The sequence below is a fragment of the Alexandromys fortis genome, unplaced genomic scaffold, assembly GCF_014885135.2.
Source record: "Alexandromys fortis isolate MF-2015 unplaced genomic scaffold, M_Fortis_MF-2015_v1.1 scaffold_23, whole genome shotgun sequence".
Lineage (NCBI taxonomy): Eukaryota > Metazoa > Chordata > Mammalia > Rodentia > Cricetidae > Alexandromys > Alexandromys fortis.
Genome location: NW_026067907.1, coordinates 13,441,781 through 13,456,113, shown reverse-complemented (window position 1 = coordinate 13,456,113; position 14,333 = coordinate 13,441,781). Strand labels below are relative to the sequence as shown.

The 14,333-nt window shown below is 42.7% G+C and overlaps 1 protein-coding gene across 2 annotated transcripts; it reads left to right on the top strand.

Annotated features, from left to right (window-relative positions):
* Positions 1-32: 32 nt before the first annotated feature.
* On the top strand, positions 33-11,962 carry Dynlt2 (dynein light chain Tctex-type 2). 2 transcript variants are annotated; one of them, XM_050135727.1, is made up of 4 exons: positions 34-141; positions 6,352-6,558; positions 9,578-9,736; positions 11,241-11,962. In XM_050135727.1, the coding sequence occupies exons 1-4, from the start codon at positions 34-36 to the stop codon at positions 11,349-11,351; spliced, it is 585 nt and encodes a 194-aa protein (XP_049991684.1). In that variant the 3' UTR covers positions 11,352-11,962. The 2 variants fall into 2 exon arrangements, with proteins under 2 accessions (XP_049991683.1, XP_049991684.1); XM_050135726.1 differs by lacking the exon at positions 6,352-6,558 and having other exon boundaries at positions 33-141.
* Positions 11,963-14,333: the final 2,371 nt, after the last annotated feature.

The window sequence follows — 14,333 nt, the reverse complement described above, 5'->3', positions numbered from 1 at the left end:
GAAGGCGCGGCACCTGGGAGAAAACCGATCAAGATGGACCGGCGAGCCCGAATGACGAAGCCGCCCGCCAGCCAAGCGCCGCATCACTCCCCGGTGGCGCCTAAGAGGGAAAGGAGGCCTAGCATGTTCGAGAAGGAGGCAGTGAGTGCCGAGCGCAGGCCCGAGGCAGCTTCCCGACCCCTAGACGAAGCTGCTCTGTCCCAGTCGTCCCGAGCCGCGGGGAGGATGACTGCCCTTCACCTTCTTTCCGTTTTCTTGACCCTTGCGAGTTTAGGTCGAGCCATGTGGTTTAGACGTCGAAGGCCGAGGGTTGTTCGTTGTTAAATCCAAAGAGCCATACGTTAACTAATGGAAAGTTTTTTACAAGATTGTTCCCAGTTCTTTTCAGACTTACCTGGCCAATGTCCAAAGTTATCCAATAGTTGTATACATTGCGCCTTCCAAACGCAATTTTAGTATATACATAGCTTACCAACCCCAAGCGAGTTTATACCATATATATGCACCTTAAACACACACACACACACACAGAGAGAGAGAGAGAGAGAGAGAGAGAGAGAGAGAGAGAGAGAGAGAGCGCGAGCGAGCGCACTAGGAAAAAATAATGGCGTGCAGATCAACACAGAGAAAGAGAGTACATTAGGAAAAAATAATGGCGTGCAGTCTTGTTTGTTATTTGAAGAATATTTAAGAGGAAAGTTAAAAAATAATCTAGTTATTTCTCTGATAGCAGTAGAAAAGGTCATCCCTTAAAGTCTAGTCCTCTGAAGGTAAAAACTGCGTAGGCCAGTAATTAAAAAGAAATTAGAACAGGACCCCACTTGTTTGCTCACCAACACTGAACGTTAATTTCAAGTGGCCAGTGGTTTCTGTGTTTCTGAGAACATGAAAAGTCAGGACACACTTGAATCAGTATGTCCCAAATTCATTTGTAGAAAATGATTCATTTGTTTTATGCACAGGTATGTGTGCCTGGGTGTATGTGCAGTGGCAGCTGTGGTTGTGAGCCACCAAGTAGTCGCTGGGGACCGCTGTGTCTTCTGCAGGCGCTCTCCAGCCCCATGTGTCTGTTCCTGTTTTTCTAGGCAGTATTTTCAGAAAAGTAGCTTGTCTGCAGCTTGGTAGGCTTTAGTGGTGTAGGCGACAACTTAAACTTTGTAGCAAGATGAAACAAAATTAGATTTATTTAATGACCTAAGAAAAGGCTTAAGTGTATTATAATGACAGATGCAAACTGGAATGTCCTTGTGTCTTTCTGAGTCTAGTTATTATGGTTTTCTGTCTTGTCTGTGAATTACTACCATCTTTCCAACAAAATGCATTTTTGCTTAGCAGGAATTAGGTCTTTACAACAGAGATTACTTGGGCCAGATTACTAAAAATTGGCAGCTTTGTCAATCCCACTCAAATGTGTATTTGAAACCATAATAAATACCACTTTTGCTAAATAATTAAATATCTCACTGGAATAATGACACCAGTAAGCTCAGTTTGTTCTAGGTCTGTAAGTAGCCACCATGTAGATAAACAACAGATAGTAGCTTATATTGATAACAAATTTGGCGGCATTTAAAAAGATGATAAGGATTTCATCTCAGCTGAAAGAATAAAGTACTTTTAATAAGGGTATGCAAAATCAAGTGACCAGTGTTATACATAAAGAAGAAATGTCAGAAATGCAGTTCTCAAGGTAGTCTGCTCACTAAGGGTTAATTTGCAGCTTCATGTGTCCTATTCCCAGAAGAATCATGCAACCTTGAAAACACGGCTAGTCATAAAGTACATTAATAGTGTATCCCTTGAGGGTGTTGTAGTAGAAAGAAGGTAGCAGTTGCTTCTTAAGAGAAAGGTTGAATTAGCCTTCGGTAAACAAACATCATGTCAGATCAGGTGACTGAATGAGCTCACAGATTTCATCTCACAGAAAGAAGACCAGTACGCTTAGAAGCATGAGGGGAGAGTTTTGAAAAGGTGTTCAAGGTCAGTGAAGTGTCTTAGTAGTCTTGTTATTTGAGTTCCTAAAAGATAAAGGAAGGTTAACAAATAATGTTTGAAATTCTAGATGAAAAGAGACAAATATGAAAACTAAACCCATAAACCAAAGAATCTCAGTGAATTCCAGGCACAAGAAATTTTGCCGAGACATACTTGAAACCAGTGGTATAAATATTTCTATGAAAGAGAAAATAGGCTTCTCAGAAACCATCTGAATCAGAAAACACTGGAGCATCATCTTCACTGAAAGAAAATCATACCTAGAATACCATATGCAGCTAAAATATATCTAAAAAACAGAATTCCAAAGTGTAATATAAGGAAGTTGAAGTCCCTACATTTAAATAAAAGTAAAAATTTGCAAACCTCAAATCAGTTTTTAAATACATTAGAAAAGTGATTATAGCACAAATTACTACCACAGAGGTTAGTGATAGTTGGTAGAGAGACTCAGCATACCAAAGCTCAGGCTTTAGTGGTAGGGTATGAAAACCTGAAATGTAATGGGTAAACTACTATAGTCCCCTTCTAAGTGTGCGCGCCTGCGAGTGTGTGTGTGTGTGTGTGTGTAGCAAGCTTTCTTGTTGGACTAACTTTGGACTGCCAGCCCACAAATAATGACCTGGAGACTTACTATTAATTATGAAAGCTTGACTTTTGCTTAGGCTTTTCCCCAATTAGCTCTTATAAGTTAATTAACTCCCCCCCACCCCCAAGGCAGGGTTTCTCTGTGTAATAATAGCTCTAGCTGTCCTGGAACTAGCTCTGTAGACCGGGCTGGCCTCAAACTCACAGAAATCCTCCTGCCTCTACCTTCCAAGTGCTGTGATTAGAGGCATGTGCCACCGCCACCTAGCAATTAACCTATATATTTTTTCAAATCTGTGTTCTACAATGTAGCTCAGTTACCTCTTAGTGCAGCACATCTGACTAGCCTACATGTCTGCTGAGGAAATTGTGTGCCTAGATTCCTCCTCCCAGCTTCTCTCTCTCTCTCTCTCTCTCTCTCTCTCTCTCTCTCTCTCTCTGTCTCTCTCTCTCTCTCCACAGAAGTCCCACCTATACCTCCTGCTTAACTATTGGTCATTCAGCTTTTTAATCATACCAGTTACAGCAATACATCTTGGAACAGTGTACAAACTTCCCACAATAGTTCCTCCTTTTTGTCTAAATAAAAGGAAAGGTTTTAGCTCTAGTACAGTAAAAGTATATATAGTAAGAACCATTATCAAGGAAGAATTGCATTCACAATGTCTTGTTCATTTGTGCTTAGCAAATTTGGAGAAATTACCATATTATCTCCCTTTAATGCTCCTCTTTCTACTCTAACAGGTAACAGGAAAGAAACAGTTATGTTTGCTTATGAATACATGTTAAGTGTGTATCTGTTACAGGTGAGATGAAGGGCAGCATGACAGAAAGAATGGGAGGAAAGAATTAGAGTTATTTTGTTATATTAATTTATACTGTCCATGAGTGTTACAGTGTTAGTTGAAAGTGGATTTGAATTACCTGCAACACATATTTTGCAAACTCTGGTGTTATGAGAGGAAGTAGAGGAGGTGGAGGAAGAGGAATTAAAATGCTGAGAAACTAGAGGAGAGGAGTCACATTAAATACTCAGTTTAAGTCACAATCGAAAAGAATGAAAGACAAGAACACAAAGAACAAGGGCATCAAATAGAAAAGAGTAACAAATACCATAACTATTAATCCAGTCGTTCCATAATCACGTTATCATTGGTTTGAATACAGCAATTTAAAACAACAGTTGTTAGAGTTAATTAAACTAGAACTCAACTGTGTTTATAATGTCACTTAAAATATACATAAAAGTAGATGGGTGGAGAAAGACACACTAATATTAAAATTAAGTAGAAGTTAGCCGGGCAGTGATGGTGCACATCTTTAATCACAGCACTCAGGAAGCAGAGGCAGATGAATCTCTGTGAGTTCGAGGCCAGCCTGGTTTACAGGATGAATTCCAGGACAGCCAAAGATATATAGAGAAACCCGGTCTCAAACAAACAAACAATCAAACAAACAAAAAAGCCTACATTTAGCTGGGCGGTAGTGGTGCATGCCTTTAATCCTAGCACTTGGGACGCAGAGGCTGGCAGATCTCTGTGAGTTTGTGGTCAGCCTGGTCTACAAGAGCTAGTTCCAGGACAGGTAGGGCTGTTACATAGAGAAACCCTGTCTTAAAAAAAGCACACACACACACACACACACACACACACACACACACACACACACGTAGGAGTAGCAAAGCAAAAGCAAAGCAAGTGAAGCCATCAGTGATGAAGTAAGGCGTTGCCTAGCGAGGATGGGGCCAGTTGTCTGGGAAGACAGACCAATTCTTGCAAATATACAACAGATGGTGCAGCATCCGAGTATGTGAGAGGACAGTGTATAGGTTTAAAGGAGACATACACCAGCCTAACATTATAGTGGGAGATTTCAGTAATACACCTTCAAAAAATGGCAGTGCCGGATCTGCCTTGTGTGGAGCATCTCTCTACCGTGAACGAGGCCCTGGGTATGCATGATCTCCAACATAGAAATTTTTTAGCTTTCAATAAACTTTATTATAAAAACTTGCAAATAAAAAAGTTATGCACTGAAATTAACCAGATCCAAAGTCTATACACCTCAGTGAACTTCTATGAAGCTAGAATAGTACACAAATATGTGTACACAGATTTATTTGTACATGAAAGTTTTTATGTGTCCTTTCTGTATGTATACCAGAGCATACACCACCACCTGCTGGCAAATAAAGCGTAACTAAACCAAAAAAGAAAACTAATAGCCCTGTGAATATTATTGCAAAAGAAAAACCAAACACTTTGCAAAAAGCACTAGTATCAGTCTTCAAAGAGTTATACACTGTGACCAGGTTTTCCTGGATGCAAAGATAGGTCATCATATAAAAGTCTACCAATGTAGTAATACAACGAAGTAGTAAGTTATGTGATCATATCCATTGATTAAGAAAAATCATTTTTATCAAAATTTACCCTTTCGTGATGAAAAAACTACTGGAATTATCAGAATATTAAAAATCCACGTGTTAAAATCCCATAGCCAACATTATATTCAGTGGTAGGAGACTAAAACTTTGCCCCCAGCAGGACTAAGGCTTTGTCCATTCATCTCGTGTTCATCACTTGTGGTCAACATGAAACTGGAAGTTCTAGCCAAGCAAGTAGGTACAGAAAGAAATTCCCGCTTATTAAGACAATGAAGCTCGCCACTCTAAGGCCAAGCAGGTGATCCAGGAGCTGCAGCAGTGTTGTCCAGATCTGGAAACTGCTAGGTGGCTTTGTCGTCTACAGATGTGCAGCATTGCTCCCACAGTGTCCATAGACAGCCTGGGGCGCATGCACTGCACCACAGTCACAGGGTGGGCGCATCGGTAGGGCTCCAGTTATTTTATTAACACAAATTAGATACTTCAGATGGCATCGTGTTAAAGATCATGGACCGATACATTTCATGTCATATATAATATATATGCCTTTGTTATCTTTTCAAGTTAAGATTTATAGTGTATTACTTAAATCTGTTATTTATTTAAAGATAACTAAATGTATGGATAATACTTCCATAATTGCAGGTTGTAAGGAAACATGGAAAGCTGTTATATCTTTATCTCTCAGGCACTCTCTGGGGCTACTCTTGTTTCTTGGCCTTTTGGATATTTTTTAGGTATTCTAGATATAAGCACACAAGCTTGCATATTTTATATTTGTGTATGTCATGGTTACTTTTCCTGTTGTGATAAATACCCTTACAAAAGCAGCTTAATAAAGAAGAGTTTGTTTTGGCCTCATGGTGCCAGGGTACAGTCCACCAAGACAGACAAGTCACGGCAGCAGGGGTTTTGATCACATTGAATCCACACTTTGGAGGCAGAGAGCAGTGATTACTTGTGCTCCACGCACTGTCTCCTTTCTATACAGGTCAGGATAGGTCTTCTCATTATCTTTAATCAAATCAAAATAATCACGGGAGGCAGAGGCAGGCAGATCTCTGAGTTCGAGGCCAGCCTGGTCTACAAGAGCTAGTTCCAGGACAGGAACCAAAAAAAGCTACGGAGAAACCCTGTCTCGAAAATCAAAAAAAAAAAAGTAATAATAATAATCCTCCTTAGGCAAGCCAAAAGCCTATCTCTCAGGTGGTTATTTAGTCTCAAATTGATAATAGAAACTGTTAATAGTTGGAAGTTAATAGTCTTAAGATTTAGTGACTGCATTGAAGTCTGCCTAGAAGATTTCAGGTTTGTTAGCTCAGCCTCCAGTGTATGCAGATTCTTAAAGTCTGAAATGTAATCTTTCTCCCTTCCTCTTTCAGTATGCACAGATCTTAAGAGAAAGACTGAGAGAATCTTTTCATGATGTTCAGTATGTGGAACCTCCATTTGATGATTCAATTGCTGATATAGGCAAAGAATGGAAGAGTGCCCTGGCAAAATTAAAGTTTGCTAATTCATATAGAATGGAGCCATTGAAAAAATTCCAAGCACATTCAGTAGAAACTAAAATCCAGCAGATATTAAAGGTAATCAGGGCCCAAGGATATAGCTCAGTGGTAGACACTTGTCTATGAGACTATTGAGGCCATGCTAGGTCAAAATAAATCATGTGATATCTATTGAGGAAGGTGTGTGTATATTCCCTAGTGACTCCCTGTAAAAATATAGAGGCAAAATGGTCCTACAATTCTGAGTGTTGAATTCAGTCTGAACCTGAAGGGAAAGACAACCAAGTTCTCTGTAAACTAAATTCTGACATGGGACTGTGCTGTGTGTGGGATAATTCTTCTGTATGCTGTGACTATGTATTACTTTCATTAGTTAATAATAAAACATATTGGCCTATAGAAAGGCAGGATAAAGTTAGGTGGGAAAATCAAACTGAGGACAGGGATGAAGGGCGGACTTGAGGGAGATACCAGCAAGTCGCTCAAGAAGCAAGAAGCTAGAGGACAGGTAAAGCCACAGCCACATGGCAATATATAGATTAATAGAAATGGTTAGTTTAAATGTAAGAGCTAGTTAGTAATAAACCTGAGCTATTGGTAGAGCATTTATAGTTATATATAAACCTCTGTATGTTTTATTTGGGACCAGGCTGTTGAGACAGGAAAACTCCACCTCTGTTTACAGGGCTGAACAGTTGGTAGACTTCAGGTAGGATTTAGTCTGGCTTTGCTAACTAAAAGCAAACTGTTTCTAATGGCTCTTATGGGTAGGTATGAAGAAAAAGGCTTTTTTTCCATGTCAGTAACTACATAGATGGTACCAAAAGATGTGTTGCAGTGAGACCATGTACCATACAGCAGCTGCAGCTGTAGATGCTGCCTGGCCAAGCTTACAGAACAGCCAAACAGATGGAAAGAGGACGTGGTAACAGTCACAGTGGTGATGCTTTATACATCCCCTTCATGATACCATACTATTTTTGAGTAAGGTAGAGGTAATTCTAAATGTTTCCACTGAAGGTTTTCTTCAATAAAAGCACTGACTTCTGCAGCTGCTAAGAATGTCTATTCTACTCATGCCAGTTCCATAACTGGCTCAGCATGGGTTTGGAGAACCTGACGTTCACTGTGAAATGGACTTAAGTTCGCACTCCACTGCTTAATTTATGGGTCCCATTCTCAACCTGTAGGACCAGAAGCTCAGCTTGCGTCTGCATGCCGAGGGTCAACATTTGGTTTCCAGCAGCTGCAGTCCCCTCGTCTACAGGAGACATGTCTCTCCCTTTAGGTTTCCACCTCACCTAAGAATTAAAATACTATACGGCAAATCTAGAGAAAAGCAAACTTCAGTAACTTCTACCTGTACATGGAAGACTTCGTGAGGAAGATAAAGGTGTGGAAAGGCAGAGTCAAGCTCTTGTATACTAGTTGGGATACAGGTTAGAAAAGTTTGGAAGCCTGATTAAAGGTGTTTGAGCTGAGGCAGGGATCCCAGACATGTGCCTAGGAAAGTCAGGCTAGTTGAAGAAGTTCCTCTTCCCTGTCTCAGGTCAGAATTACATGAGAGAGCAACACATTTAAGGGTATATAATCTGAGCCTCTCTACGACCTTCCATCCCTCTAGTGCTCACTATGTATTTCACAGTGATTGATATTTGGCAAAGATGGTATAGTTGATGGTTTTAGGGAAAGAATTCTAATCAACACTAATAGTGTGTGTGATGTGAGTGCATAGTTTTGGTCTCTCACTTGATTCTACCACGTAAATGAAATTAAACGAAGTTGAAAAAACGGAATAGGGTTGAACTTCTGGATCAACCTATAGATCAGCCACCCCTGGCTCCTGAGGCCAGAGTTACAGTCAGAATATGGAGTCAAAGAGACTCCTAGACAGACAAGCAATGTGTTGGGTTTACTTTGAGAGAAGACTGACCTTGAATTTGAGTTAGACTTAGAAGAAAGCAGATGATATGGACTATTGGGAAGATAGATGCAAGACGAAATGCAGGCCTTAGACCAGCTATATACATGGAAGAAACCTATCAGGGGACCACTAGGAGAAGTTGGGAGGGAGCCGAGAGGAAAGAGGGTAGAGTTAGCAAGGTGCAGGGAATCAAGGAGGACATTTATTTGACGTTTTGTTCCTATGCAGTTGATTGATAGTAGCCCATTTGTTATCACCAGAACTTAGTGCACAGTCCAGTGCACTCCCAGAAAGCCGGTTAATCAAAGGGTTTGTTTGTGCTCAGCTCTCTCCTCAGTTCAGCTTTGCTCAGTTTGTAAGAATGGCTCCTGGGATGAAGAGTGGATCCACATGGCGCCTCACAACCATTTAAAACTCCAATCTCACAGGTCCCATCCCCTCCCCTACCTTCCTGTGGCCCCAGAACACACACAGTGCACAGACATGTATGCAGGCAGAGCAGTCATACATTTAAAGTAAATCTGGTTTATGTTTTAAAGAAAGGCTCCTGCGTCATGGTCTGTGAGCCACGTCTCTTTCTTGGATGTGTTAATTAGTAAATACACTAAGTTGTTGATGCCATACGGAGTAGGAGACCCAGAGGATACAGTGACATAAAGCCAACATGTAATCACAGCCACACGAGGTTTCCTTCCTTTACTATGAATTTCCAGAAACTATCTGAAATTCTTTTGTCTCCCTAGTGAAGAATGGAAACTGGGTTATTGTAGCTGACAGAGCAGTCTCATGAGCAGGAACTCACAGCCCGAGAGTTGGTGATAAAGGGAGCTGAACCCATGGTTTTGAGACGGAGTCTCACTGTTGTAGTTGTGGTTGGCCGGGAACTTACTGTCTAGTCAGGCTGGCCTACAACTATAGGGAGCCATTCGCCTTGGCTTGAGTGCTAGAATTAAAGGCTTGTGCCACCAAACCTGGCTTTTGACAACTGAACATAATTTTGAAAGCATTTTTTCAAAATTGTTACTGAAAATAAATTGGTAAGTATAATATATGGTAATTTTCAGGACTATTATGTATCTTAAAACAGTTGTATGTATTATTTAGATACATGTTTTCTACTTTTATAAAACATTTTGTTTAAAAATTGAAACTTTTTTCTTAATTTTTTTAAAGGAAAGTCTTAAAGATGTCAAATATGATGATAAAGCCTTCTCTCATTTGTCACTTGACTTGGCAGATCGAGTATTGGCAGCAGTCAAAGAATTTGGGTACCATCGTTATAAATTCATTATAAAAGTATTATTTATTCAAAAGACTGGTCAAGCAATAAATGTAAGTGCCCCAGTGACCTAACATTCATTCATTTGAGATTTGAGGTGTTCCCAGAGGGTGTAGAGATCAGGAAGGACCTCTTGAATACAAAGGTCAGTTTGTTACAAAAAAAGCAAACTTTTTTTCATTTCAAATTATTTAAAAAATACTAGCCTAGAAATACAATTTTGCTATCAATAATTTACTAGATTATATAGCCTGCTTCTTGGTCATAGCAATTTTGATAATTTAAATGTCATTTAAATTAATTAACCAGTAAGCTAGGGGTAGTGATGCACACCTTTAATCCCAGCATCAGGAGACACAGGCAGTGGATCTCTGTGAGTTCAAGGCCAGACATCCAAGGCTACACAGAGAAACCTTGTCTTGAAAACATCAAAATAAATATTAATTTACCAGCAAGTTTCATTTAGGCATGTAATGAAGAATATGATATATTGTGATGTTATTGATGTATGATCAGGGATGAACAAGGATATGGCTTAATGATATGCTTAGGTGTCCTGTTGAGTCAATTGTGTTTTCTAGTTTATGTCAACTTAACACAAGCTAGCTAGAATCATCCGAGAGGAAGGAACCCCCGTTGAAAAATTGCCTCCATAAGACTGGGCTGTAGGCAGTCCTGCAGGGCATTTTCTCAATTAGTGATTGATGTGGGAGACTCCAGCCCTGGACCAGTGGTCCTGGTTGCTGTAAAGAAACAGGCTGAACAAGCTGGTAAACAGCTTCTCCATGGCCTCTGCTCAGCTCCTCCCCCAGGTTCCTGCCTTGAAGAATGTGTGGCCATTTTGGATCCATCACAGATGGTAAAGCTTGTCCTTGCAGGCATCACAAAGTAGTTATGGCCCATTTATACAATCAGCACCGTTGCTGCTAGACAAGACTGGAAGCTTTTGGTTGTAGGTTTCTAAATGTGGTAAGAAGCTGGGTCTGGAATAGTAGCCTGGGGCTATAGGCAGAGCTACTCTGGAGCCTTCTGACCCTGCCTAGGCTCCCTGTAAGGCAACTCCCAGCCTCCAGCAAGGAAGGGAGCCAAGCAGTCCCACTCCCTAGTCTCTCCACAGAAGGGAGAATGGGACATGTCCTTAAATAATATTTACTTTTTAATCATCTAGTGTGCATTTGGGGGATGGGGGTGTGTGCTCAAGACTGAAGGCCCGTGAAGAGGCCAAAGGTGACAGATTCCTGTGGAGGTGGGGCTACAGTTGTAAGCCATCTGGTGTGGGTGCTGGGAACTGAACTCGGCTCTTCTGGAGACACAATATATGCTCTTCTCTGTGGAGCCATTGCTCTAGCCTCTCGATTTTCCTCATATGCTAGGATGGAACTGAGAGCTTTGAGCACACCCGGCAGGTTGTTGCCATTTGAATTACCCCACCCAGCCTAACAAATTATTTCTTAAATATGATTTTCTGAGATACTGACACACTTTAAAAAATCAGATTATGTAATTTAAAAGATACTTAACACATGCTATCTGAGTCTTTAAATTTCTCTCCCACAGATTGCCAGCAGATGGATCTGGGATGTGGCCTGGGACAGCTGGGTCCAAGCTCAGCATGAAACAGAGTCTTATGTGGCGCTGGTTTTGGTATTTGCTCTCTACTGCGAATAGCTCAGGACTAAGTTTCCAAAATAAATGATGTACAGTGTGTAAGCCTCGTGTTACCTTAACAACAAACATTGAAGAGCCAGCTATATTTACTATTAGCATGTGTGGGAATTCCTTTAGCCAGCAGCCTCTAAGATCCCAGCCCACTTGTGTGTGGTCTCTTGTACTGTAAATGTAAATAGAAGTAAAGCTTGCGTGGTCTCTCTCTCTCTCTCTCTCAGCTGGGGGATTTGGATTCTGTTCCCCGCTTGCACAGAGGACTGTGATCTGTGAGTCTACCCCTAAATAAAGAGCCCTTTCTTATACCCCATTCTGAGCTAAGCTGAAGTCTGAGATAATGTAAGTGGAAGATACATTTTGGAAAACTTAGGACAGATGCATCTTGGGTGGTGTTTTAATGTTTTGTATTTGTTTTTTTGAAAGGCATCCCTAAGCTTAGAAGAAAGATGTTTAAGTATCAGTGCTCTCTTATATAATAAATTCCTCCTCCGCCAATCAACAGAAACTGACTTTATGGAATTAGTCAAATCCAGACTTAGATTTAGGTTTTGGGGACAGAGGCACACACACACATTTCCCCTTAGGAAGGGGGAACGTCATGACAGTGGAGAAGGAAATGCAGCTGGAGGGCACCTGTAAAGGACAGGGCCCGGAACAATTTCCATCACAGGAGACAGTGTGGAGCAAACCCAGTTTCTCCTCAGAAGCCTTGTATTGCCTTAAGATCAGCAGCTGAGAACAGAGGGAAAGGCCCGTCCATAGTAAGCTTAAGAAAGGATAGCATGTCAGAGAGTAGGAAGGAAAAATCCTGTGAAGCCAAGTGAGAATGTCCCACTCAGGACCTCCACCTCTCCTGCAACTCTGGTTTTGTGCTTAACTTCTTTAACAGAATTTCTCTGGGTTGTCTTTTTTTCCCTCCAATTCCTAGTCTTCCTATAACTTTCTTTCATTCACTTCAACCTGGTCTCGGAAACCACCACTCTACCAGAATTTCATTAAAAATTCAAGATAGCTGATTATTCCCCAACTGCCAAACTGACCACTCTTTCTAAAAGCTTCTCAAGGCTTCCAATACTTGAAAGTTCCCCCTCCCTTCATCTTATTGCCAAAAGTCAGGTGCCTCTAGATTGGGCCTTTTTCTAACCTATAGTTACATATTACATATAGTTACATATTTTACTGGCCTCATAAGGTTTCTACCCCACCCTTTCTGCTGTACTGCCACTGTCTGGGGGCTGAGTTCATGGACGCAGGCAGTTGGGCACCATCATTATTCACTTTCAGATAGGGCCAAAGGGATTAAAATTTCCTCCAATCACACAGTTAATAACAGTGCTGAGATCTTAACCAAAGTCTTAATTCTAAATCCGTGTCTTCTCTATAGGTCATATTGTCTCCTAACTCCTGTTTCATTTGCCCTGTTCTCAACCTGAACACACTTCCTGTTTCCAGATTGTTATCCCTTTCCCTTTTGAAACACGTGGTACTTTATCTCAATTCTTTATCTCAATTGTCTTGAGACTCTAGAATCATCTAGATTGGACTTTAACTAGGATAGGCTAGTCTCTGGATATGCTTTGGGGGAGACAAGCTTGATGGATTGCCGTGGGAAGACAGCGTCACTGTGGGCAGCACCATACCCTGGGGTAGGATCCTGGACCACACAGAAAGCAAGAGCGAGCTGAGTGCAGTCATGTTTCTCTCCACACCAGGTTGGGTGTGATGTGCCTCCTGAGCTGAGCCGGAGAAACCCTTTCTCCCATGATTGCTTTGTCAGAGTTTTTAATCACAACAGACAAATCCAATCTCCATGTTACATCTACCCATATTTGTCTGTCTTTCAAGTTTTATAACATTAAAATCGTGTTTTTAGTTGCAAGTAAGCCCTCTCCCACCTAAGCTGACCTTGGGTTCAGTGTGCTTGTGTGCTGTTGCTTCAGCTTGAAGCTGCTGATCTGTAGGCAGACATCCTGATCTACAGCACGCCCTTCACTCTGTAAGTGCAGGCCGAGTCTGGATGTGTGGACTTGATCTTTCGTCTGGACACACTGTGCATAATTCAGGTGGGGAGAAAGGTGTCGGTGTCATCAGGAGCTAGGAGCCACCCAAAAGGTCTGGCAGACTCTGGAGTGCTGTGAACCGCCCTGGGGATGAAAGGGAACTCCTGCTAGATCACCATCACCTTGCAGGTATTCATCTGGTCCTGTACTGTTTTGGAGGCGGGTGGGGAGTGGAGGGGATGGAGATCTCTGCCCCTCCTTTGTCCTCTGGACTTGGCCTCCCGTGCTCCTTTCAATGGAAGAGCCCGACTTTCAGACGTCATGGCGAAGTCCAAGAGCTAAATTAGAAATCCTACCCAAAAACCAGGGCTTCCATTTCCAGGCCCTCCCAGTCCTGTGTCCTTCAGGTGCTTACGGCCCTGCCAGTCTCATCCTATGGTCTTGGCCGTGTGGGTCAGCTAGAGAGCCACCGTGCCAAGGTCGCAGCCGAGGCAGATGTAAAACAAAGGAGCCAGGGGCGCTTGGGGACCCTGGGACGAGCAGAGAGGTGGGGTGGAGGGGTGGGAAGGATGTAGGGTGGGGAAAGGGCGCTGCAGGAGAGAGGGTCCCAATGGGGAGGAGGCGGGGCTGACCCTCCTGGCTGCGGAGATGGGGAAGCCGAGTGGGGAGACCCATGCTACCTTTATAGGAGGGAGCGTGGACCCTGGTGGAGGAGGGAAGAGCCCCCCGGGTACGCGGACCCCCGACTGAGGGGAGGGGCTGGGGACCGGGCGGTGGGGTAGGAGGACACCACGTGGCGGGGGCTCCTCTTGGAGGGGAGGAGCTGGGGACCCAGGTGGGGAAGGGGAAGGCGCCGAGGGCTGGGGACCCCCAGCTGACGCGCGGCGGAGGAGGGGAGGGGGCGGGACCGCGGCGGGGCGGGGCGGCGCGGAGCCGCGGCTGACGCGGAGGGCCGGGCCGGGGGCGCAGGGAAGGGGTGGCGGCG